Below are 26,807 nucleotides of genomic sequence, written 5' to 3' on the forward strand. Positions count from 1 at the left end.
GGAAATCTATTTGGTGCTATCTCAGAAAAATGGGAATAGGGCTTCCTCAAGACCCAGCTATTCCACTCCTTGGAATATACCCAGAAGATGCTCCAGCACACAACAAGAAAATTTGCTCAACCATGTTCATAGCAGCCTTATTCATAATAGCCAGAACATGGAAACAGCCTAAGTGTCCCTCAATAGAAGAATGGATAAAGAAACTGTGGTACATATACACTATGGAATACTATTCAGCTATTAAAAACAAGGAATTCCCGAAATTTGTGGATAAATGGATTGAGCTAGAAATGATCCTAATGAGTGAGTTAACCCAGAAGCAGAAAGACTCAAATGGTATATACTCACTTATATCTGCATATTAGCCCAAGGGGCATGTCCCACGAAAGCCTTCACTTACCAGGAAACTGAGACAGAGGAGAGGACATTCTAGTGGGACTCTAGGTGAGAGAATAAAATTTTTCAACCAACCCCTCATAAGATAACAAATATCCATAATCCATTGAAAGACCAAAACCAACCCACCTCACCTCTTGGAAATTGGGGTGTTATGTTTTTAAAATTGCTTCCTACTGTGGTATGGGGGGCAAAGGCATCTTTTTGGGGGACCCTAAGAAAATTGGGATATTGACCAAGTCCTTGGAGGGCTAATTGTATCTTTTGCTGTTCAGTCTCTGTAGGATAGGAAATTGCAAGACTTAACTGAAGTTCTTGCTGAAAGTCTGTGGGCCGGGACCCTCTGAATCAACCATTTTGAAGTAGACTTGAATGCAGATTCTTGAGGAAACAATAACTAAGGCACACTCTGATACTTGGTTACCTATTTTTTCTTCATTGATGTCTGTTCTTTCTGCTCTGAAAAAACACAACTATTAAAGGTATTGTGGGTACATTTCTGTGTTAACATATGTATAGAATGTGTGATGTATACAAGGCAACTGAGGATGACTTTTTGTTCTATGTTTGAGCAGGTAAAAGGCATCTATCAACTTTGTAAGTCCATTTAGACTCTACTAAATCTGTAATATAAATCATCAATGCTGTATAAAGGAATAGGTTGTAATAATAAGCCATAATGACCAAGTAGACAAAAAATGGCATTGTCTATGCCAATACATGCATGTTTCAGCATGCCTTCCCTGGTCAAATCTAATATTTATAAGTTTTGATAGTAATCATATTTTTTATTCCCCATAGAAACATAAACAAAACTGCATCCCCAACACAAAACTATTGCAGGTATCCGTTTTAATGTTACTGTATTCTCATATTATATAGGGTGATCTAATTGTACAGTTTTTCTATAACCCAATGTCTCTTAAATGCTGTTGTTACTTTTTCATTAAAATTAAGAACATTTAAAGTTAACAAAGAGTTATTCTGTCTGTTTTGGGTGTGTGTGAGTCCTTACTCTTTCTTTTTGCTTAAGGACATATTTTTTAAAGTGTGATTAGATCTTCTACAACTGCTTGTCCTGTAGGTTTGTGTGGTATATCAATAATGTACTTTATAATATAATATGAAAATAATTGTGTCATCTTACTGGAAACATATGTGAGGGCATTGCCAGTCTTAATTTGTGCAGGTATTTTGTCCAATAAATGTGTCGTTACAGAATCATCTTTTTCAGAACTCAGAGCAGTTGCCCAATGAAACTGTGAGTATGTATTAATAGTATGTTGTACAAACTTTAGTTTTCCAAATTCTGCAACCTGAAATTTATATATCTACCAGAGCTCATTTCTTTTTTGTTATTTTTTTTTTCAGAGCTGAGAACCAAACCCAGGGCTTTGCGCTTGCTAGGCAAGCACTCTACCACTGAGCAAAATCCCCAAGCCCCCAGAGTTCATTTTTTTTGCTACCTCTAGGTTTATTTCCAGTGTGTGATGGAATTGGGTTAACAGATAACAAGTAGGATACTTCTTATAACTTCTTTGGGTTACTGTCAAGTAGTGAAATTTTTTTTCTTTAAACCTTTACTGCTAACATGATTTTTTTCATGGAAAATTGAATCTTCCTACATATTTCCTATTAATAATTGGTCAACTTCCTCATTTCCTTGTGCCAATGGACCTGGCAAACCTATATGAGATAAATATGAGGAGTGTAAAATGGATAGTTTTTCTGATTGCCTGATGCAGTTGCATAATCAAGTTAATTCTGAATTATGAGGAATAAATTCAGCAGCTTTTATATACAAAACAACTCTTTATGTATATGGAGAGTCAGTAATTATATTAAGAGATTCAAGAAAATCTAACCATTACAAATAACTACTATGAGCATAGTTGAGAAAATGTCACTGTCCTATGGTGGCACATCTTTCAGGTATATGCCCAAGAGTAGTATAGCTGGGCCTTGAAGTAGAACTATTCCCAATATTCTGAGAAAGTACAAGATTGATTTCCAAAGTGCTTGTACAAGTAGGCACTCCTACAAGAAATGGAGGAGTGTTAGTGTTCCCCTTTCTCTATACCCCTATGATGTTCTCTGTTTGGACGATGGGAATGGCTTGTGATTGCTTTTTTATAACACATATCAATACCTTCTTCAGTTGCAGGTACAATTTACCCCTATTTTCATCTATGGGATTGAAGGGATATTAATTTTAATACCCCCTTGTTATAAAATAGCTTTCTATATGAATTTGTGTGCATGTCAGGCACAATAGGTATCAACCTCCCTGTTCAACGTCCTGGTCACATCATACACTTTGTTTTATTTAAGATAACTTACCAACTCATATAAAATGTGTGTAAACCTTCTGAAGTAGCCATTCTGGATTCCAGGATTTGGGGGAAATGGTAGTCAGCTCTTCTATCCCACAAACCTTTTATATCAAAACCATTCACTTGCAATTTTAAATTTGGTCTCTGATCATTAGCCACTATTTTCCAGAACACATGCTTTTCAGTACTGCCAAATCCCCATTTTTTTAAGTAGAGTGGCTTTGTCTTCAATGTAGGGAAAAAGTAACAGCTAAGCAATTTTATACCCTGTGTTAATTTGCCCAGCTCTCTCCTTCTCTCTCTCTCTCTCTCTCTCTCTCTCTCTCTCTCTCTCTCCTTCTCTCCCTCCCTCCCTCCCTCCCTCCCTCTCTCCCCCTCCATATTCCATTATTTAAATTTTTCCTTCAAATTCTTATGTATAATACCTGGATGCATAACTAATCCTTGGGAAGTTAATCTATTTTCTCCCCAGAGCATTTTTTCTGTTTCTGAAGGCAAAATGCTATAAATACCAATGGTTATTTTGTATCATTTAATTTTAGGGGAAGGGACAATAGGTTTATCTGTGGCCAAATCTAAAGTCACACTGACTTCAGTAGTGTGTATGAGAGCAGTACTACTTGGTTGTCATTTCTCTGCCTGCTTCTTACCTCCTAGCTGATCAGAGGGATGGCTCAGTTATTGTTTGTTTGTTTTGTTTTTGTTTTTTATTTTTTGTTTTTGGTGCAGAGTCTCCAGCTAGTGGTCTCCTCAGGTCATTTCCTGACAGCAATGGCAAGAGATGACCTTGTATGTCCACTTTCCCCGGCCTTGTACTCAGTCCAGTGAAGCCCTTTACCACTGTGTCTACAAACCTTGACAAGCATAGGTCTTCCCTAACTGCCAGAAATGTCTTGTTCACTTCTCAGAAATAGAAAAAAAGTACAGTATTCCTTAGAATTAACACGTCTGTGATTTTGACTTCCAATGTTAACATCACAATTTCTTTGTCAATTGCCAAATTCACTGCCAAATTAAAGCACTGGGTATTTTGATATGTCTCAGACCTCTCGCTATAGTTTGTTCTGTGATATTGGCAGGATGCTCACAGGAGCCCATATCAGTAGTGTCACTTATCCACTCACCATTGGTGCTGCTTGTGACTTTAATGGTCTAATTACTTTCTTACATTCAATATTCACATTCTAATATGCCAAGGTCTCTATCAAAAGCTGTCTGACATCATGTCTGACACAGCTTTGTTTATAGCTAAAACCAATCTCTGCAAGAAATCTGTGAAGGCTTCTCTAGAACCTTCTATCATCTTAATAAATGAGAAGGATCTTTTCCCAGGCTTCTCAATCTTGTTGCAACATTGTTCTATAATGGCATCATCAAATCAAATTTGTTCCTGTAAGGCAAAATACCTCCCTTCACCAAACAACTGATCTTGAACAACACTTATTCCCCTTGCCCTATTGTGTTGTTATATATTTACAACTTCCTTCCCTCACTGTGTTAAACATTGTAAGCGCTGACTAGCCTCAAGCACAGCTGTCATCAAGTCTTTCCAGTCTTCTGGAATAATTCTATCTGTGTACCCCAGTTAATTAATATTTGTTTAACAAAAGGGGAGATTTATTCTGTAAGAAACAATGGCCTCTTTAAAACACCTGAGATCTATCATTTCTACTGGATGAGATGTTATCTCATCACAATCATGGTCAGCACCATTAGGCATGTGTGACACAATTAATGAGAAAACCAATGGTGACTGCTTAATACCAGGTCAATCCTCTGGCACATTTGGCTCAAGATTAACCCTTTCTGTGGAAACATTGTTTTTCTTTAATCATATTTCCTGGCATGGTATTCTCCTCCTAGTTCTCTCCCCAAGCCAGGGTCTTTGGGCATGGTTGGCCTTCTATCATATTTTGCTTTCCTCTTTCATCATGCTGGAAGCTCCCACTTTCAGTCACCAGGTCTGAATCCTTTTGTTCTCCTCTCTCTAGAACTATTCACTCACTTCCCAAAGGCATGTATCTCCACTCATAATCTCTCTAGTTGCAAAGCCAACTTTGCAACCCTTTCAAAAGTGAGAGAAGAGAGTGGTCCTTCTGGCTTTCCTATTTCATCCTTTGTTGTTGTTGTTTTGTTTTGTTTTTCAGACATACACTACCATGCACAGCAAGGAAAATTGTTTTTAAGAATTTGTTTGGTTCATTGCTCTGTCTGACAGTAACCAATAGTTGGGACACACACCCATACACACACACACACACACACACACACACACACACACACACACACACACAAAGTGACACTTAGGTTATGGAAATATGGTAATTAGATTAAAAATAGCCCTATAATCCTATAAGGAGTTTTACTATTTTAGGAGATATGGCCTTGTTGGAGGAGGTGTATCACTGTGGGCTTTCTTTGGAATTTCAGATCATCTAGTCAAGCCCAGTATATCTCATTGTCTTCCTGCTGCCCCAAGATCCAGATGAAGAACTCTCAGCTTCTTCTCCAGAACCATTTTTGCCTCCACACCACCATCCTTCTCATCATGACGATGGACTTATCTTCTGAAACTGTAAGTGAGACCCAAATAAATGTTTTTCTTTATAAGAGTTGCCATGGTCATGGTATGTCTTTACAGCAATAAAACTGTAACTAAGACATAGAATAATTATTTTGTGCATTGGTTGAACACTTTTTTCTGATCTCCTTGGTCTTAGAACTACAATGTGAAGTCAGTATAAACTGACAATTTTTCTTCTCCTTAAGTATTACTTTTATGGATTCTAGTAGTTTACTTCACAGTAGAAACATAATCCAAGTTCCCTAGGACAGTGACTCTAGTATGGAGAAATGTCTCAGTTGCTAAAGGCTAAGCTCACAACCAAAAGTGTAAGATGGTTAAAACAGAGTTCCTGCATTTTTTAACTGGAAGATGATATTGTTTGTGTAATACATTGATGTATTAACTTTGGGGTGATACTTTAGCTATAGCTATACTCTACTTCTAACATCCTATCAAGATTTAATGTTGGTGGTCAATAAAATATTAAACATTACCATCCTATAATATGACCCCTTTTCTATGGCGATACAACACACATTGCATTCACCCTTTATATGGAATCAGTGACAGATCAAAGTAAGAATATCAACAAAATCTAACTTTGTGGACCAGTGCATTTATTAGGATTAATTACAAGAGCATGGGTGAGGAGTTAGTTACAGAAACAGGAATATTTCAAAGGCAAGTACATCTTAGAAGGCTATCCCTGCATGAGTGAAAGCTTAAAAATACTGAAACACTGGAGGTCAATACACCAATTGCAGGCAGATTGTCAAGTGTTCATCTTCTTATAAATCCTTACTGCTTATATGTTGTTTGAGAGTAAAGAACCTTGTATATTTAATAAGTTTTACGGACTTCCTGAGACTTCTGGGTTGTTTGGTTGCTTGGTTGGTTTTGCTATGTTTTGAATTTTAAGAATTTTTCCCATTTAGAAATTTCTGAATCTTCATGCACCTCTTTTTAGAACAGCTTGTGTCTTAATGACACTTTTATTCAATTCATCCAGACTTTAGAAGTGATAGAGTGCAAATAAGCATCCCTTCATAGTGGAATGTTCGGATCTTGAGGAAATTGCTGTATCACAGCTCCTTCCACATGTCACTCATTATAAAATAAGTTCACACATTTCTTTTTTACTGGAACCAGCTACATGCCGGTGGCTCTTTCTTTTGAAAACTGCCATTCTCTGCCACAGATGACATTGGCTTAGTTCCAAAACCCAGATGCTGTGTTTGTATTTTTTTTTCCTCTACTGAAGTTTTTGACAGAGGTCCAATGCATTTGTTTTTACCACTGAAATATACAACACAATATGTGTTGTTGGAACCTGTTGCCTGAGAAGCAGAACTCTTTATGCAGCAGCAGCATGGAAACATGATTCCAGGACGTCTTTCATACCCAACCATATTCCTATTGGTAGTGCTGATAGCAATCTATGTTTGGCCAGAACAGTGCTCCTCAGTGGGACATCTGCTGTCTTTAAACTTTGGAGTCCTTAGCCACTGAGCTTCTGTTACTAGGAAGAGTACAAGGTAAAGCAATTTGATGTTTGTTTTGTAGCATGTGTTGATATTCCTACGGCAAGTGGAACTCTGAATTATTTATCCTGAGTAGCATGGTTATTCATGTGCACTCCACAGAGCACATTTAGCAAAGCCACCTTCACAAAACTATCCCTTATCCACGATAAATCAGCATGATGCCATCATAAAACAAATCCATGTGATATTCTGTGAAATGACATTTGAGCTATAATAAGAGAGAAAAAGTAATTATGGTGATTAATTCAATATAAACACAGACTTTTCCTCCTTTCCTTTTTTTTGTGTTCTATCAGCAAAACCTCAAGTTATTGGTTACATATTATGTACTTCACATTATATTATTCTGCCTTCATGATGGCTTTGACTTGCTAGATTGTATAGTTGATCTTGAAGAAGTTTAAGCTGTTGTTGTATGGTCTGTTCAGTTTTTTTCATGAAATAGAAATATTCAAGTAACATTCTTAAAGTTTCGGAGAGTGACACCCATTTTTATTTTTCCTCCATTTTCAAAGAAACAATACCATATCCAGTATTGACTACAGGGTCTTAAAACTTTTGGTCTTATAAAAATAGCTCCTGCCTCATTTCTCAGACATCTAATGTGAGATTACTAATATTTCTAAACATGTCAACATAGGAAATGTACCCAGGGATTGTGCAAATGATTAGTGCTTGGGTTGAAGACTCTAGATAATGATGTTTAACTATAATTTGGAAATATCTCTTGTAGTGATTTGATTAAGAATGGCCCCCAGAAACATGTTTGTGAATGTTTGGCAATAGGAAGTGGTACTATTAGGAGGTGTGGCTTTGTTGGAGGACGTATGTTACTTCGGAGTTGTAGTTTGAGGTCTCATATACTCAAAGTAAGCCCAGTGTGGCAGTCTTCTGTTGCCTGTGGATCAAGATATAGAGCTCTCAGCTCCTTAAGTATCACCATGTTTGCCTGCATGCTGCCATGCTTCCTGCAGTGACAATATTGGACTAAACCTCTGAAAGTGTAAGCCAGCCCAATTAAATATTTTCCTTTAGAAGAGTTGCCTTAGTTATGGTGCCTTTTCACAGCAATAGGAACCCCAACTAAGGCACCTCCTTTGAGGTCATGTCAAAATTTGTGTTGTTATTTGTAAGCCAACTTCTATAACCTCCTTCTTACCAGAAACTCTGCCCTGCATTGATAGTTTAAAATTAAAGTGCTCAACAGTGTCTGGACTTTAGGCCTTTTCTCAATAACATATCGTTGATGGTCTGCAAAGAGTAACTTTTCTAGGCCACACAACACAGTTCTCCAAATTTTCCCTTAATTTTCAGAACAATCATGGCGCATCTTGTATATCTACACTATGGGAAGAGCAGTGAAAATTTTGGTCTTCCCTAAACACACCAACTTCTAAGCTGGAACCATGGCTGTTTATTTTATAGCCATATTGATAAACAGTTGTAAGACTTATGCAATAGAACATGAAGAAAGATGGCCATTAAAAGATTATCAGATTCCCCTAGCAAAGAGACACTTCGTTGGTGGTGTTATTCTTATATCAGTCAGGGGCAGGGCAGATGGCAGTTCTTTGTTCATCCTAGCTTGATACCTAGCTTGGTGAACAAAGTTGTTTTATGCCTAGGACTCATAAAAATCAAATCAAATTAAATTCAGGCAGCACAGTGAGGAAGAAGGAAGACAGACAGGGATCTGTGGACCATGATGCATAGGTGGGACATAGACATCCACTTTCAGCCATGCCATGCAGCATAGATGGAGGATGTCACCCAATGGCCCACCAGCCATGTGCCCAGCCTACAGCAAGAGCCAGTCATCTGCCCTCAGGTGGTGAAGGAGGGGAGTGCCTTCTGCCCCTCCCACCCCTCAACACCTGTAGTAGGTGGCGCAATGGGCCTCAGTGTCATTAGAGCAGGTGAGCTGTCCCTGCCCACTTGCCTACTACAACACTCTAATGAGCTCTGCACTTTACCAGGGCAGCACCCTAGTGCTGGCCCTGGTCCAGGGGAGTGTGAGTGAGCCAGCCTTGGGGACACAGCATTGGAGAATTGCCCTCACCATTCCTCTGCTTTGATGTGGCCTGTGCTGGAAAGAGATGATCTTTTCTCCTTCAGCAACCCCACTACCTAAGACAGTCAGGAGTGCTTACTCCAAGATCCTAAAAGCAGATAAGGTGGCCCTGTCCCTCACAGGCTGTAATATTTTGGAGAAGCGATCTCTATACCTCATCAGGAAAGTACAGTAGAGCCGTCCATGGTGGGTGGGGCATAGGTGAACTGGCCCCACCGCCACGACTTACCTGGTTTGGGGTGGCATGAATGTGAAGGTGATACACTCCTACTCCTCTCACTTCCACCCCTGACCAACTGTAGCAGCCAGGCGAGCCAGCCCTAAAGTCATGAGAGTGGGAGAGCTATCTCTGCCCCCTCACGGACTGTAGCACTCAGGAGAGTGGGCCTTACATCTCAAGTGGGCCGCACAGTGGAGCTGGCCCTGGTGCTGAAAGCACCAGTAAGAACCTAGGGTGTGAGAGCAGGGGAGATGGCCTAGCCCCACACAGCCTGAAGCACTTGAGGGAGCTGGAGCCCACATCTTGCCTGGGAAGCACAGTGAAGCTGGCTTTGAAGGCGTTGGTGCAGGTGAGCTAGCTCCGAGGATATGAGAATGAGAGAGTTAACCCTGCCTACTGCAGATAGTGGCATTGCGTGGCCTAGCCTGAGAGGTTCCAGAGAGATTGCGCTGGTGGTGAAGATATGGGTGATCTGGCATGCTGACCAGCTTGCCTGACACCCAGGCCCAGATCTGTGGCCCTGAGTTGACCCAACACAAAATCTGTATCATCTGTGAATGGTTAGGACATGTGAAGGGGCCAGTCCTGCTGATCCAGGGATGCAGAATTTCCATGACACAGGGCAGCAACTCAGTGACCCAGAGGAATCCTGGCCAGATACTGATGGTGTAAAAGAAGCGAGAGATCTTGAGCCACACTGATGATATACAAATGAGGATTTACAAGGGAAGACAGAGAGATATACTGTGGGACAAACTGTGACACACTACAGCCTCCACAATAAGATGCTTTTTAATGCTTTGCTTTTTTTTGATGTTTCTTTGTTTGTTTGTTTTTATATTTATGTGTTTTACTTTGGGAGGAATTTGCAAGAGATATGAGTGGGACAGGGCACATGATATAAAACTCACAAGGAATCAATAAAAAGTTTTAAAAATATAAGAAATATATGTGAATTGTAATCTTGAAATATTTTTAGTTATACATGTAAAGAGTCTGGAGTTGTTTTTTTATTTAACTTATTTTACTTTTTATTTCTTACATGTATGTATATATAAACCATGTGTGACTGGTGCCTGCAAATGTCAGGAGAGAGTATTGGCTCCTCTGTAACTGGCTTTACAGATTGTTGTAAGTCACTTTATGGATGCTGGAAACCAACACTGGGTCCTTTACAAGATCAGCAAATGCTCTTAATCAATAATCCATCTCTCGTCTCCAACCAAACCTGTTTAAAAAAAATTAAAAATGTGTTCACACTGGGTACTCTAGTTTGCCCTTTTATAGATAAAGTTACTGAAGCTCAAAAAAGATAAATGAAAGTCACTTGTGCCAAGTATTTCACACACAGTATTGTATTTAATCTCTATAATAATCTCATTAGAGAAAGAATTATCTCAATTTGCAGACAGAAGATGTCAGCTTATAGAAACTAAATAACCAGCTAAGTGTTTCACACAGCTGGTGGTTAGACGAACTGAGATTTGAACACTGGATTCCCTTCTTCTTCCCAGAGTGTGTCATAATAACCCATTCCAGCAGAGAAAAATGGAAGTACAAACTATACTGACAGGGCATCATTGCTCGGCCATTGGCTACATCTGAGAAACGGGGCCAAGTCCACTTAAAAGCTCTAAACAGGGTGTGTATAGCTATGCTTCTTTCTCTGTGCCAACCAGTCATCCAAAAATAGAATGACAAAAAGTTTTCTGAATGAAGATGGTACATTAAAAGGAAGGCTGGGGGGCCTGAAGGCTGTGTGTTTGACTAGTTTGGAGACTCTAAGTGGAAAGCAGTACAACTAAAACAAAGAACTGGCATCCACAAAGGAGGCTTCTATTAGACTCCAGGTGCCAGCTGTGACCAAAGCAAGTACACAGGACCCAGAGGTACGCTCTCCAATTCTAAACAGGACTTAATACCTTGGGGGAAGTCTGGGTACCTTGATAGAAAGCATGAGAGACTTAGGTAGTGGGGACAAAGGGTGTTTTCAGGAGGTTGCAATTGTTATGTGCATGTATGACAACCCTAAAGAGCTCCACACACCTGGGGGAGAGTTTGGGAAAGAGTGGGTTTCCTTGGGGGCTCTTAAGCAGAAAGAATGAAATATTTTCTTTAGTGCCCAAATGTTGAGATTGGATATAAGGAGCCACACTAGAAATAATTAAAAGACAAAATTCATAATAGTAATAATAATGATAGAGATGATAATGCTATTACTAACACTAATACTAATAGCAGAATTAAAGAATTCAAAATATTGTAAGAAAAAGTTTCATTGTCTCACTTAAATAATAACTTATATACCATCAGATAGAAAAAATGAGAGCATAGTTTATGTTTTTCTGGTTCTCCAAGAATACCTTAACTTAATCCTCCTGTGTGCTCCTAGGACTACTAGTGATGATCCAGAGGTTTATGTATTAATAAAATAATAAAATCCACATAGGTTCTTCAGATTCTAACAAACCTTTAAAGAAGAGCTTAAATGATTGCTTCTCATGTTTTGTTCAGCATAGAGAAAATAAAAAATTTTTATATAAGCTTTCTATGAAAGTAAGAATTATTCTGATTGCAAAACTTAATAGGAACATTGTATAAAAATTAAAGAACACTGAAGTCATTTCTAGTCATAATAACCTAATCACGCATACACACACACACACACACACACACACACACACACACACACATACACGATTTGTGTTACGGTTACCAAGGAAATAAATAACTTTTAGAATAAAAAAATTAATTTCTGAAGAAAGAAATCAAGGAAGACTTTAGAAGATGAAATAGCCTCCAATGCCTATGGGTCAGGAGAACAAAACTTGTAATATTACCATTTTACAAGAAGCAATCTATGGATTGAATGTACTTGTGACCAAATTCATGTGATTTCCCCTGCAGAAATATAAAAATGCCTATCTTAAGTTTACATAGAAACACAAAAACTCTTTATAAACAAAGCAACCCTTGGCAAAAAAGAACAATGCTTATTACAAACTATACAATAGAGCAATAGTAATAGAATGTCATGTAATTTTCAAAACAAAGGAAGAAACCAAACACACAACAAACAAAACAAAACCAGAAATACTAGATGACCCACATATAAGTTCAAACAATACAACTTCCTGATTTTTAAAAAAAGATGACAGAGTACCCATTGGAAAAAGTAAACAGCACTTTTAATGAATCTTGCTGAATAAACTGCATATCTATGGCCTCTCATAGGCAGATTATGATAACTCCAACCCATGTACATATGAATAATACCAAATATATGTATATTCATATATATATATGAATTAAGTTGTAAAGGGAGTATATTAGTAGAGTTTGTGGAAATTGGAGTGGGAAATGAGGGGGTGAATATAATCAGAGACCACTGAACATCTTTTAAATGTTCAAATAATAAATTAACAGCATGAAATTTATTTATTGTGTATTTATTTATTTGTTAAGCTAAGTTATTTTCTTTAGGCCTAGAACATTTAAACACATTTAAGGTTTTATGTACATACATATATTATCTGATTAATTAACCATTACTTGTAAATGAGTTTTAGAGTTCCAATACCTCTTATCATAGTAAAAACATACATACATACGTGTATCAAAAATAACCTTAAATTTGAATCAATATGCAAAATTCTATACCAATATTTCAAAAATAACATTTTTTCTATATTAATATACTTAATTGAATTCTAATGAATTAAAACAAATATTTGAGAATGATATTTTTATAGTTGAAGAGCTGATTCAGTAATCTATCTTTTTCTTCTATTATCTCTATATGTTTTCTGTATGATAGTACTATATTCCCTTTTGTTTTTTATTATATTGTTTTTATTTTTTCATTTGGCATCTAAATCCCCTCAGCCCCCCTCCCCCCTCTCCCCTCCTATTCTCTCCTTCTTTTTCCCTCTCCCGTTCTTCTGAGAAAAGGGTCTACCTCCTCTCACGCCAACCTACCCCAGGACATCAAGTCAAGGAAGATGAAAAATCTCCTTTTGAAGACAACATCATTAAAAGAACACTAGCCACTGAGTGTAAATGCCTCATACGTGTCTACAGACAATATGCTATCCAAAATGGCCAAGACTTGGACGCAGGCTGAATTGACTGCCACGCTCTGCCATGATAGGGTAAGCAAGTCATTCATATTTCTTGCTTCACAGTCATGTCTGCCAGATATACTGGGTCAGAAAGATGAAGATGATGCTCCAAATTTATGAGAGAGGTTGGGTGACTGACTAGGCAGTAAACTATCTCTATCATCTCTTAGTTTTGGAAGCTGCTTGCCTACATTTCCTACTTAGTCTCTCATGGAGCTGAAGACTATGTAGTTATAGTTTCAGTTAGGCTTAAGCTGTTTAGGATTCAAGAAAGAGTTTTAAGGTCTAGAACAATTTTTTTAAGTTGATAAATACAAGATAAGATAGAGAACGATTTAGGGACAAGACTTTAGACTTAGACAGGCTAGACAGTACTTTCTTCAACGTTGCCAAATACAAGTGAGCTAAACATTTTGAGTGCAACTTTTATATATGGCTTTCCTGATTGCTCCATCACTATTTTTACTGTATGTTTTTTATTCCTAATAAAAAAACAAAATCAACAGGCAGGAAGAAAACCCAAAGCAAACCAAATAGAAAGTGACATTCCCTTTCGGAAGAGAGTGATGGGAAGTGAGGAAGTAGATAACTCCCTACTTGGCACAATAAAAACTTCAAGACTGATTGTTTCCTTAACTCAGTAGCTATCAACCTGTATTGTGGGAGATATATAGTATGTTGGAACAATGAAGATAAGGAATTGTTTTATTATACTAAAATTTCTCATTACTAAGGTTATAATACACCTGTCTAAAAAATTGTTGACAATACTTTAGGAAAATTGTCACCCTCTCATTCTCTACTGTCACTGACCAAATATATCACATTTATCAAAAATGGCATTTTTCCAGGAAAATAATGATCATAAAACAGATTTGTTTAAAATTACTCTCTCTTCCCACCCTTAAAAACAATCTCCTGAAGAGACACATGCCAGAGAGCCAACTCCTCTTCATCCCTATTTTTATCATTTTCTAGGAGTTCAATTAAACATGCTTGTTCAAATTCAGAGAATTAGGAGTCATATAAAAATGTTCTTTGTGAGAAAGAAATTTAGTTTTCTGTGAGGGGAAAATATATATTTTCTGTCCTCTGTTTTTATTCCTATTGAACCTTGGTGGTATAAGTGCTGAATCAGATTGAGGCAAAGCACCGTATAACTCTTTCAGTATCTAAATATATTTTAAAAGCATTGATAATAGTTTTGGCTTTTGTTCAGGACTTTGTTCAAAGTTATTAGTATGAAATAGTTCTGTTTTCCTGGGAGTAGGGGAGGTTTGTCTTATAATAGCATGATAAAGATAATACTTCTTTACAGTCCATACATTAACCAGATGTGTCAACTACTCTTCCAAAATGGATGGCTCTCTAAGCTCTAGGTCTTAACTGTGCTGTTGTCCCCTGAGAGCACAGCACTTACTAAGTCTCTCTGCATGGTTGTTTCAGGGATTTTGGTCAGAAGGAACTGATATGTGCACCAAGTTAAAAATGCCTGCTGTGCTATTACTTGTCCATACTCTGTCTTCTGTCTACAAGCATGGCACTGTGACAGGCTACCTTGTTAGTTTGCCAGGAGGGCAAAATTTCATGTCCCTCATGGTTCTTGAAAATGACAGAGGCTATTAGAGTTTGTGCGGTATTACTCTACAGACCTAATTTAAAACCCAGAATCTTGAATACTAAAGAAAGTCTAGTGAGGGAATCAGTTGAAAATAAACTAGCACAAGTATACCGAGGAAAGTCCTCAGCTCCCTTAGTAACATGAAACTTAAGTTGGTGACAAGAGAATTTCTTTACTTTACAAGCCACATTGTCAGTACCTCTGTTCTCTTAGCTATCCTGTGCAAAACACTTCTCTACAACAGTGTCCCTCAGTAATTCATGACCAAATACGTTGCACAGAGAAAACAACATCAGTATACATTATATGCTGCTTAAAAATTCCCCAAGCATTAGCATTTAAACTCTCTGAGAAATCCTGCAATAAAGAAAGTTATTGGATGTGGTTTACACCTGAATAGCTCAGACTAATTTGATAACAAAACTTTTACTAGCATCCTGTGGGTCTGGTGTCTTACTGAATGCATTTAAAAAAAAATCACTGATTGGGATGGATACCTCCTTTGAGACCATTTTGAACCTGTTAGTGCAAATCCTTGAATAAACTCTAGTTTAAGAGATTTTTTTTTAACCTGTACTAAAAAAAAAAAAAAAGAAAGAAAGAAAGAAAAAGAAATGCTTTTGAATCTACACATGAGCTGTAGCTATTGTTTAACCATAGATTAACACTAAAATCATCAATGTGTATTAATATCTCTGGACTAATCTGTGGTGAAGCCATAGTTAGATACCACTGGGACTGGATAGTAGAGGAGAAACATGTCAAATAAGCATCCCTGTTGCAGTGCATACCTCCTATCCACGTGTGACTATAATGTTAAACTTTATATTAATGAAACTAAAATTTCGAAATCTCATTTGTTAACTATCCCAGTTCTAAATCACCATATGCAATTTGTGTCAATGTATTGAACAGAGTAGATAAGTGGTATTTATATCCTCACCAAAAACCTATTGGATATTGGGAGTACGTGCATCTTTGTGTTTTGTTCATGCATGGCTACAACTAAATATACAGGCTGTTGTTTGTTTTGTTGACCTCACTATGATTTACTCTAAAGGGGAAGAAAGGAAGTGCGAACAGAAATATGTGTTTACAATGTGTGCATTCTTGTGTATGCACATGTGTGTGTTTTCTGTACATAGCAGTAATCTGATTTATTTTGTTATTTGACTTTTACAATGTTTTAGAACCGTGGATTATTATAAAGCTGATGGAACATAGGTATCAGGTACTAATATCTTTTTCATTAAGCATAGATATCCTTAGTTTTTCCATTAACCCGTGCCAATTGTTTTGGTTAATTCCCCCAAAGGAAATTCTTTATAGTTGCTATTACTCATTGCTTCCTGGGATGGCTTGAGCGCTGCTGGCTTCTTGTCCACAGCTAGGGCTGAAACCATGACCTGTCATTTAATACTTTGGTCAACTCCTTCACAAACCTGAATCCAAACTGTTTCATGAAGTGTACTATAAAGAAAATTCTAAAAAGTTATCTCATGAGGTATAAGTGTCAAACATGATTTTCTTTGTCGTCATGAAAAGAAGTCCTATTATTTTTTTTACGTAAGCAAAAATTGTTTTTATTCTTGCATTTCTTTTTCTTATATTGCAATTATATTTTTATTTTTATTACGTAAACAATTTTAAATTTACATATAATTTGATCAAATTCTTCCCCTTCCCCATATTCTTCCAGATCCTCTCCCCAGTCCTACCCACCCAAATTTCAGTACTTTATAAAAAAGTCATACAAAAATCCAAGGTAATGACACATTCCATTGGATGTCCGGCATGAGACACAAGAATAAACCCAACCCTTGCTTCCTAAAGATAATGCCTGGCCTTCTTTCTTGAGACAATGTCTTGCTACATCACCCTGGATGACCTGATGTAAGCTTTCTACTTTGGGCCGTCTCAACCACATGATAGTTGTCCTGCCTCAGGCAGGAACCACCATGCCAAATGAAAAAGACACATTTCAATTCAGAAATTAAGTGCTTGGATGTACAAGACTGTGACTGATTGATTTATTTCTATATGTCATTTGAAAATTGGAAAATACTTAGAGGAAGGTTTTCACTTTCTGATACCAGTTAATTAACCACAGCTTCTTTCATTCTATGTGAAATATAAAGAGTCATCAATGACAGATGCTGGGAACCATTCTTCACACCCCAACACTGTGTTCATGATGTTGTTCTGTTGTAACTAGCTAGAGGGATCAAATGATCCATCTCTTGATTACATTTTATGCTTGATCTATTTTATTTGTGAAAATTTGCAACTTTTCTGAGATGTGAGGGCAGTATTGACTCAACTCAGTAATTGTATCAATCATAGAAGAAACTATTCTCTTTGAGCAGCGAAATAGAGATCAGAAATCATGGGGAAAATCTTTCCTAAAGCTATGTAATAACAGCTCTGGGGAGCATCTCATAAAAGAACTGAAAGTGCTCTCACAGCAGTCTCCTGTCCAGACTGCTTAAGGCTTGGCAGTTGTCTATTTGTCCCAACAAGTAAAAAGCTGATCTGACTTAAAGAAGCTACCAGAAAAAATAAGCTACAGAAAAATTATGTATTGAAATTGGATAGTCAGCCAGGCAAATACAGAGAATCATAACTTATTTCAGATACACAGTATACTAGAACACAGATGAATGAGCGTGTGTGTGTGTGTGTGTGTGCGCGCGCGCGCATGTGCGTGTTTGAAGTGTGAGAATTTACCAGATGATAATAATTTCACAAAGTACAGTGGTTTCAGGAGCAACACTTTTTCTGATAATTCTACTTTTCTTGGTGATCTCAGGGTAACTTATTCTAATTTTACTAATATTAAATCATGTATTTTTGATGGGATTTTAATCTCTTCATGTGCCCTTTCGGTCTCAATATACTCTGATAAATTTATGGTGTTGCACTCCCTATCACATGATAAATAGGCCAATATCAGTCTGTACTGCAAGGGTTTTGTTGGATGAGGATTATTGCTTTTTTAAAAAATATATATTTTATTAATTTATTCATATTACATCTCAATTGTTATTCCATCCCTTGTATCCTCCCATTCCTCCCTCCCTCCCATTTTCCCCTTACTCCCCTCCCCTATGACTGTGACTGAGGGGGACTTCCTCCCCCTGTATATGCTCGTAGGGTATCAAGTCTCTCCTTGGTAGCCTGCTATCAGGAGGCCTGGTGGCACTCCGAGGAGTATCGCTTTTAACATACCTACTGAAAAACATCCTCCATCTTCAATCTGCAACCAAAAACTACTTGCAAAATGCAGTTTCCCAAGGGGCATGTAACAGGGTAGTGCTTAACCTGACTTCAACAAGATAAACAACAGGAAAAAAAAACTGTGATTAGTAGTGTAAGAGAGGTAAACCTGCATGCTTAGAGAGGAGCTGAATGTTCTCTGTAGCTAGATCTTAATGCTAAATACGACCAGACCGTGTGAGTTTTAACTCCTCAGCGTCCGTAGATTTTCACAGCAGAAGTGGGTAAATGCTTCTACCAGGAGTAAATTAGGATAAGAAAAAGAATGCATCAGTACACCATCATCTTAATACTTTATACCTCAACGGAAGGGGCTTTGGGAGTAAGCGCTGAAGGAACACTCCAGATACAGCCTAGTCCATGCTGCTTGTATAGGAAGGAAAAAATGGTAACTTTAGTTCACTAAGCCTTCTCATGTGATAGAAGGAAAATATTTATTTTTAGAACTATCTAGGCCTTCTATCTCATCTCAATGGGGAGGGAGAAATATGGGAGCACTTAAAAAGTTCCGATAGTGACTAAAACTAAGATCTCATTTCTAGGATGCTAGATCAGGCATTATCAGTCATGGAGGAACGTGGATCCTTTGTTGTAGTTGGATTTGATTACTGCTACCTGCATGAACCTTACCTTAATGGCGAAGAGAAAGTATCACAATTACCTACTAGAGAGTGAAATTACCATAGAAAAAGATGGAGTTTCAGGGCTTTGCTGGGGTTCTTATACAGAAACCTACTTACTCCTGATCAAAAGAATGCAAATTATCTCTGTTATTGTTTTCAATTTGGAAGCTGCTTACCTGCATTTACTGTTTACTCAGGTAATTAATTTCATTCCTTCTCAAGTCTCCGATGAGGTTGAAGACCAGATAGTTTAGTTTCACAATTAAGCTTAGTTGTTTAGGGGTTAAGATGTTTTAGGTCTAGATAGATGTTTTAAGTTGATAGAGATGAGATATGATAAATACTGATTAACATCCAGAATTTTTAGACTCACCAAGATAGGAAAAAGTTTTCTTCAAGGCTGCCAAATACAAATAGGCAAAACACTATGAAGGTAACATTAATATACTTCCTGAGTGTTTAGTGGTTCTTCTTGCTGTATGTGGTTTATTTTATATATTTGTAATAATATAAATGTAGTAAAAAATAAAAAAAATATTATAAAAAAGAATGGAATCTACCCCAGTCCTTGTGAAGATACTGCACATTCTGATCTACTTCAAAGATTAATGTCACCGTCTTTCTTATTGGCTATATTGCCCTGTAAGTGTCAATCACTTAGGCAGGAGACCACTCCTCAAATAGCTGATTTACCTGAAGGCATACAAAGAAGATAGGGGAAAAATTATACTTTTAATGATTTAAGGTGCTTATCTTTTCAGAAGCCCCCCCCCCACCATGGTGAAGCATTGTTTTCCTTAGAGTTCAATTCAAAATAGGCATGGCTACTTCTTTTCCTTTGCACTATCCCCTACCTTTTATCAGTAATTAAACCATTACTTTTACATTTTAGAAGGAAAAAGCAAAATGTTAAAAATATGAGCACAAACCATGTCTTTTATATTGTTATTATTATTTTTCCTTTCTTTCATCTCCTCCCTAAATTGCTTAGGGTATAAAACACCATTTAATTCCTAGGTAATAAGTGTACAATGAATGCCTTTTGTTCAGGACATATATATAGTTAAACATTAAATAGATTATGGAAATGTATAGGAGATTTCTGTGAAATAAAACCAAAGAACTAGTATGCAAAGATGATGCTGTGCTTTATTCTACCTATATAATTTTTTCTTAAAGTTCAGTCAATATTATCCCTATCATAAATTCTCAGGAATCTTCAGATAAAAGAGCTGTAGACTGAAAGGGAATGGTCATATTAGCAATTTCTCCCAGAAACATGAGATATTCTGCATGCAATATCCCATGGAAAAATCATTGAAAAGTGATCATGTAGTATATAGAGAGATTTCATTATATGGTAAATGATGCTGCACTTCCAGGCTCAGCTCACTGTAACAATAACACTTAAATGATGTTTGTATGTAAAGAAACATGGCACAAATCTATCAAAATGCTTCTTCCTGGAAAATTATGAAACTTTGTTACTCTGTGTACTTGCATGCACTTAAATCCCCAGTTGCCAAAGTTATTGATTTCCTTATTGCAAATATCTTTGCTGTTTGTAACACATCGATCTTTCCCTAAGTAATGAAAGGAAGGATATCTGACTGTATAGTCTCTGTCTTTGTTCTGTTTCTTTTAGTCTTAACGGAAATGTGGTCTCAAAGGCTAGAGTCAATATTTTCTGGGTCAACTCGTCTTTTCAGGACTTCTCTGTCTTTAAAGTCTCACCATCGCTCTCATTTAGCCTGATATTGTGCCATTACCCCAATTCATGATCTCTTCTACAGCCTAGCTTTGAAAAGCCTCTCTTTTCTCAGATCCTGCCTTTCCCCACCTACTCCAAAACACCCACCAAGCCAGTCTTTACCTTTCATGACACCAAATTCAAAAGGCATGTCTGTTTGTGGCTTTCCCTCATGCATCAATATGAAGCCCACACACTGTGTGGGCTATAAAGAACTCAAAGTAAATTTATTTATGCCATTGTTCTTACAAAATAGGTCTGTTGCTAACAGGTCCCAGGGTGTGCATATGTAATTCACACAGCTATTAAAAGAAAGAAACAAATGCTGGGCACTGAGCTGCAAGCAGAGAAATCAAGTGCTAAGCAGGGCAATAAAGGAACCGAGCTTGGAAGTTGGCATTGACAGCCAGCACTGGCTGCTATTTAGAATACTAAACATCTTCAAGATATAGAGCAGTATTTAAGTCCTAGGTAAGAAAGAAGCTTTGTTACCTCCTATCACTGCAAGCCCACATGCCAAGCTTTTTAGGGAGGAGATGAAAGAAAGCAATAATAATGATAAAAATGAAAGGCATGGTTTGTGTCAATATTTTTAATAGTTTGCTTTTCTTTCTCCTAAAAATAATAATGTAAAGGTTTAACTTGTGAAATTTGTATACACATAGTAAGTGTACTATTTAGTTATTAGAAAAGATGGCTCTACCTTTAAAAGGCATCTATGTCACCAGAGGTCCATATGGTCCTATGCCACCATATAAAACAAGTACTTTGTTAAGTTTCCCAGAGCATCTGTATCCAGCTGGTAGGGATTAGTTAACTCCTGAAGAAACTCCTGACTAAGCTCAGATGTAGTTCAAATGGTTGCATCTAAAGAATGACTTAATGACTTTCAAAGCGAAGTTCTAGTGCAGAGAACTTTGTGAGGTTTGAGGGAATTTCCAGCTTGGAAATTGGAGATCTGGTCTTAGAAAGATCATCCTCTGCGTTTTTTGTTGTGCCCTGGAACACTGGGGATTACAGATCATGCATTTATCTGTCCTGTCAATTCAATGGTCATGAGGGAACAGAAAAAAAATAAGCAATCCAGTCCTGGTGGTACACACTTATATTCTCACTACTCTGGTGGCTGAGGCAGGAGAGTTGCCATGAGTTGGGGGGCTGACTTGAACTACATAGGAAGACTCTGTCTTCAAAATCATGGAAACAATGGGATAGTTTAAATGTGTGATTGGCCATTATCTTCCTAGGTGGTCATTAGTTCACTCATCCAAATCTTCAGAAAGGGACTTTACTTTTATTTCATATTTCTTGTCTGTTCCCACTATATGATGTCCTCCTCACCTGATTATCTCTAAATATTTTTCCAAGAATAATGCTTATTTTGGCATTCTGAAGCAATTGTTTCTAAATTGGATTCAAGTATTCAATTCAATTTTCCAGAAAATTTATTTTCAGGTAGGCAGGGAGAATTTATTTTATGCAGCTGTCGATAGATACTGTGAAGCTGTTTCATGTGCCCTAGTTATCACTTTATATGATACCAATGAGACAGAACTTACACAGGCATAAGTGACATAATTTTATTAGTCACAGAAATGTAGCAAGGGGCCAAAAGCCTAGCCTCTACCATGTGTTGGACCCTCAAATCTCACAACGCAGCCTGCTTTCAATAAAAAGTAAGATGTTTTTCTAATACCTACAGTAACTGATAGTCAGAAAACGTTGCAAATCTAATTACCATACACATTCCAAACTCTGTATTAATTTTTTTTTAAGATTCAGTTACTTATGAACTGAACCACTGAACCTCTGTTACCTTCCAAGATCCAAATCCTGCAAAAAAGCAACAGAGCCTCTGTAGTGAGCATGTGCAGAAGAATGTTTAAAATTAAGTCAATGAGAAGCAACTTGTGTTCCACAGATGAAATAGAAAGCAAAAATATTCACTCTAACATGGTACAGAATTAGATATCTAAGACAGCCAAAGCATAAGCAAAATGCCAAGTGAACTAGAAAAGAAGACCATGAAGAAGAGAAAACTAGATTGAGTCAATGCTTGCTGAGGTAGATTTTAAATGATGGATTGAATTTAGGCAGCCAGAGAATAATTTACTATAGATGCAAACGTCTAGGGAAATAAGAAGGCAGTTCCTTGTGTGAATGACAATATTAGAGTTAGTTGGATGGAGAACAGACTTTTGCTCACCAATTGTAGAAGGGATTGCATATTCATCATCCATCCTTTATCTCTCAATCATTTTATTTGAACCTATAATTTGATGAAGAAGTGCTTTATTTCTAGATGGCTAAACAGGTATAGTCACAAATATTTCCTTTTGGTTTTTTTTTGAACCCCAACTTTAAAGTTCCCTTTCTGTTTTCCCTTGTAATTAGGTGACTCCACACGAATTACTTCTAGAACTTTGCCTTCTAGATGGGTATACCCTTGACGAGTATATAAAGCCAAGAAAATATTGTTTCCAGAATCTTCATCAATTTAAAGATTTAAAAATTTAATGTAGACTTCAAAAGCTCAGGACACATATATTTATATTGATGCATGAATATATATGATTTTGATATATGATATATATATATATATATACACATATATATATATTTGTCAATGGCAACTCAAAATATTACATAGAGAAGAGTAACTTGTTTTCTTCATTTCTGTGTAATGTATGTGAAGACTATATAGTATATAGTTGCTACTCTCTCTGGTTAAGGCTAAATTACTTTGTTGGTTACTTTTTTAAAATTACCATATGCCATCCTTGGCTAATTTCTGATATTTTATTGTGAGATAAAGAGAGCACTGCTGATACTGACCATGAGACCCTAGATTCATGGAAACTTTACTTAAATCAAATGGACTCACTATCAACTGCAGTTCCCTATCCTGTTTAATACTGAAAGAGACTCTACTAAACACACGGTAACATAAAATTGTTGTGCCCAACTCCAACCATTTCAACAATTTTCTTTGAGAATTTTCATGTAATTCATTAATGTCAAACACAAACATGTTTTTTATCCAGAGAGATAAAGGTTGGGTGAAAGGGGATATGTTCTTTCATCACCAAAACAACAAAAGTTGGAAGACATGATACCATATTTTCGACTCATGTGTTTTTTCGTAAATTGTTTCCTATGCTTCTCAAATGCAGCTATTCTGTTCAAATGTTGACTGTATTATTTCCACTGTATTATATCACTTCCATACATTCCCACAAGAATTTATAACAGAGCAGTAAGAAAAGTTGTCACATCAACATAAGACATGCCTGCCCTCTGGCACGGCTAAAACCTGGCACAGGTGAATATTATACTGTTGAATCCATCACAAATAAAGAACTATTAGAAGACTCTTAATCACATGAAGCCATCAACTAAGTATCTTTTAAGAGAGATAGGAATAGTCAAATGGTCATATGTTTAGAGGTGATATAGGAGGAATAGTGCAGAATAAGGATAAAGAAAACCTACTACTTTCTTTCATTGAGTACTAAAAAGGACAATAAATACCATAGTCAGAAAACAGACAAGCAAGAATGCATTTTTAAATTTATTATAATTTATTCATATTACATCCTGATTGTTATCTGCTTGCTTGTATCTTCCCTTTCCCACCCTCCCTCCATCTTTCTCCCTATTCCTCTCCCCTAGACCTCAGACAGAAGGGGCCCTCCTCCCCCACCCTATGACCACAGCCTATCAGATCTCATGTGGATAGCCTGCATTGCCTCTCTCTGTGTGCCCACAGGGCCTCTCCACCAAGAGGAAGTTATCAAGTTGGGGGCACCAGAGTTCATGTCAAAGGCAGTCCCTGCTTCCCCCACAACTGTAGAATGAATTGTTCATTGGCTATATCTGAACTCAGCCTGTTCTAATTAATTCAGTCTCTCACAAATCAAGGATTTTCAAGTCAAGAGCAAACCAAACTTTAATCCAGTATGTTTTAAGAAATCCGAAAGCAAGGAGGGTTAGGGAAAGGAATGGGTAGGGATAATAATGTAATTATATAATAAACATACAATATATACATATATAGAAACTTAAAAGTAAAATTATAATTAAATATAGCATATCTACGAAGAAATGAAAATAAAAATTAATGAAACAGCAGTAAAGAAAGAAAATACAAGCACCAAGAAAGATAAGAGCTAGGTTTTTTTCTTTTGTTGTTTTGTTTTGTTGAGATGGTAAAAGAGATCAATCGATTATTGGCCCAATAAACCAAAAGAAAGTGATTACCCAAATTAACAGAACTGAGGAAAATGGTGAAATGTTCAGACATCAAAGAAATTTAGACTATCTTAAGTGAATACCTTAAACACTTGTAACATTAAATTTTAAAATCTAAGAAGAGTGAAAGAATTTAATAGATTCATCCAAACCACCAAGGATAAGCCAAGAAGAGCTTTACTACTTAAACAGACCCATTAGAAACAAGATCAGAACAAGTACTGAGATATGTTAAGATACAGAACTCTGCAAGTATCCCTGCTTGCTGATTCATCCACCCCAGCTTGTACTTCACTTTCCCAAATCCCAAACTTGATAAGTCTGTTTTATACCTTTCTATGGAGAGACTATGATTTCCATGGTATGTGTCCTAGGAACTGAATCAAGAATAGTCAAACTTTCAGTGTCTCAGGCTGGAAGGCAGCAACACATCATTTATTATGTAGATATTTCAATCATATACAGGAGGTTGAAATGATATAGTAATCTTGTAATTTTAATTTTAGCAAATGTCTCAAACATAGTAGCATACATGGACAAGCAAAATGGCATCTAAGCTAGCAGAAGATCTTCATGTGCATCTTGTATGCCATGCTACTGATATGCACATTGCATGTCTTTTCCAAATGGAGAGAGATTATTCATTCTTTATTTGGTGGGAGCTGCTTTTCCCAAGGTGCTTGGTCTCCTTTTGTTCCCTCAGATATATGAGCCTGGCAGGCTTTTTTGTCTATTGCTGAAAGGACTATTGTGCCCATGTACATACAGTCCCAGCAAATAATTTATTTCAGACCTCCAAGAACATTCTTCTTTCACCCTCAAAACAGGGATTTTTCATTTCAGTCATCAGTCCCAATCTTAGCAATGGTTCCACAATGTCAGTATTCATCTTCAATAAATGAAGAAAAAAGTTATAGCTGAGGATGCTTTGATGTAGAAAAATAGAAAGGTGAGAAAAATCATCCTGGATTTTAATATTACCACTTCCAAAATTTTGTTGGTGTAATGTACAATTTTTAAAACCTCATTTTCTCTTTTCTTTTTTGTTTTCTGTTTGCTTCTTTTTCTTGTGACTTCAAATATTAAAAAAATACCCTATCGACAAAACATTTGGAAATTTTTTCAGTGCAAAAGAGAACATTATTTTAGTTATAAGGAATAATCTTTTGCTATGGCTCACCTAAGATTATCTGGCATACATGTCTAAATGCATGTCTTTATTGAAAGAATAATTGTTATAGATCCATTTAATTTTATTGCCTGAATCAATGTATCTGAGACATTATAAGTTTGTATTTCCTATTTATTTTTTCAATTACCAAATAATATTTTTATCCCCAATTATGTAAGTTGCTATATTCTTTTAAGGGTAGATAAGACCAACTTTGAGAATTTTATAGCTCATTCTTTTAGGAATCAAAAAGCTGTAGTTGGTTTTGACCTTAAAAATAGTCTTTTCATAAAATCACTCAAACAGGAAGATGATTCTTTAACCTCTCCTTCTAAAAGGAAACTTGACTTTTAAAGAAATGACCAGAGAGAACTTGACCATAATCCATAACAATTTGACAAAGGTACACATTTATCATTTGATTTGAAGGTCTCAGACTAAACCTGTGCTGCTGACATTTCACAGAGTCAGTGGTTATTACATTTTACTCTTCATGCCTTGATAATACCTTTGTATGTGTTAAAATAAACTACATGGGGATAGAGTGTCTGGAATGTCAAACAGAAAAGGTGAATCTCACATATACCCAAAGACAGAGATGTTATTCCCTAACTATTTCTTTATCGAATCTTACATAAAGTAATTGCATGTCTTATGTATCAGGTAAAATATAGAACTTATTTGGAAATAATATATATTTTTTAAACTGTATATTAAAATAAAAATTGCCCATAAAATATAATCATAAGTGCTAGAAATAATTTGGCCAACTGTTATAAAAGTAATATACTATTCATCAAGGATTATTTATTAAGATAACTTTGCAAAAGTCTTTTAGTCTCTTTTTTTCTCTATCTTAAATAA

The 26,807-nt window shown here is 36.6% G+C and overlaps 1 protein-coding gene across 2 annotated transcripts in view; it reads left to right on the plus strand.

The window, feature by feature from the left end:
• Window positions 1-26,807, plus strand: part of LOC311608536 (uncharacterized protein) — a 148,348-nt gene that overhangs the window by 63,357 nt on the left and 58,184 nt on the right. For both annotated transcript variants that reach the window (XM_084801063.1, XM_084801062.1), the window contains exon 3: window positions 5,160-5,304. In XM_084801063.1, the coding sequence (XP_084657189.1) occupies window positions 5,160-5,304 (145 nt within the window). The remainder of the gene's footprint in view (window positions 1-5,159; window positions 5,305-26,807) is intronic.

Source organism: Acomys minous (genome assembly GCF_964271855.1).
Source record: "Acomys minous genome assembly, chromosome: 11".
Taxonomy (NCBI): Eukaryota; Metazoa; Chordata; class Mammalia; order Rodentia; family Muridae; genus Acomys; species Acomys minous.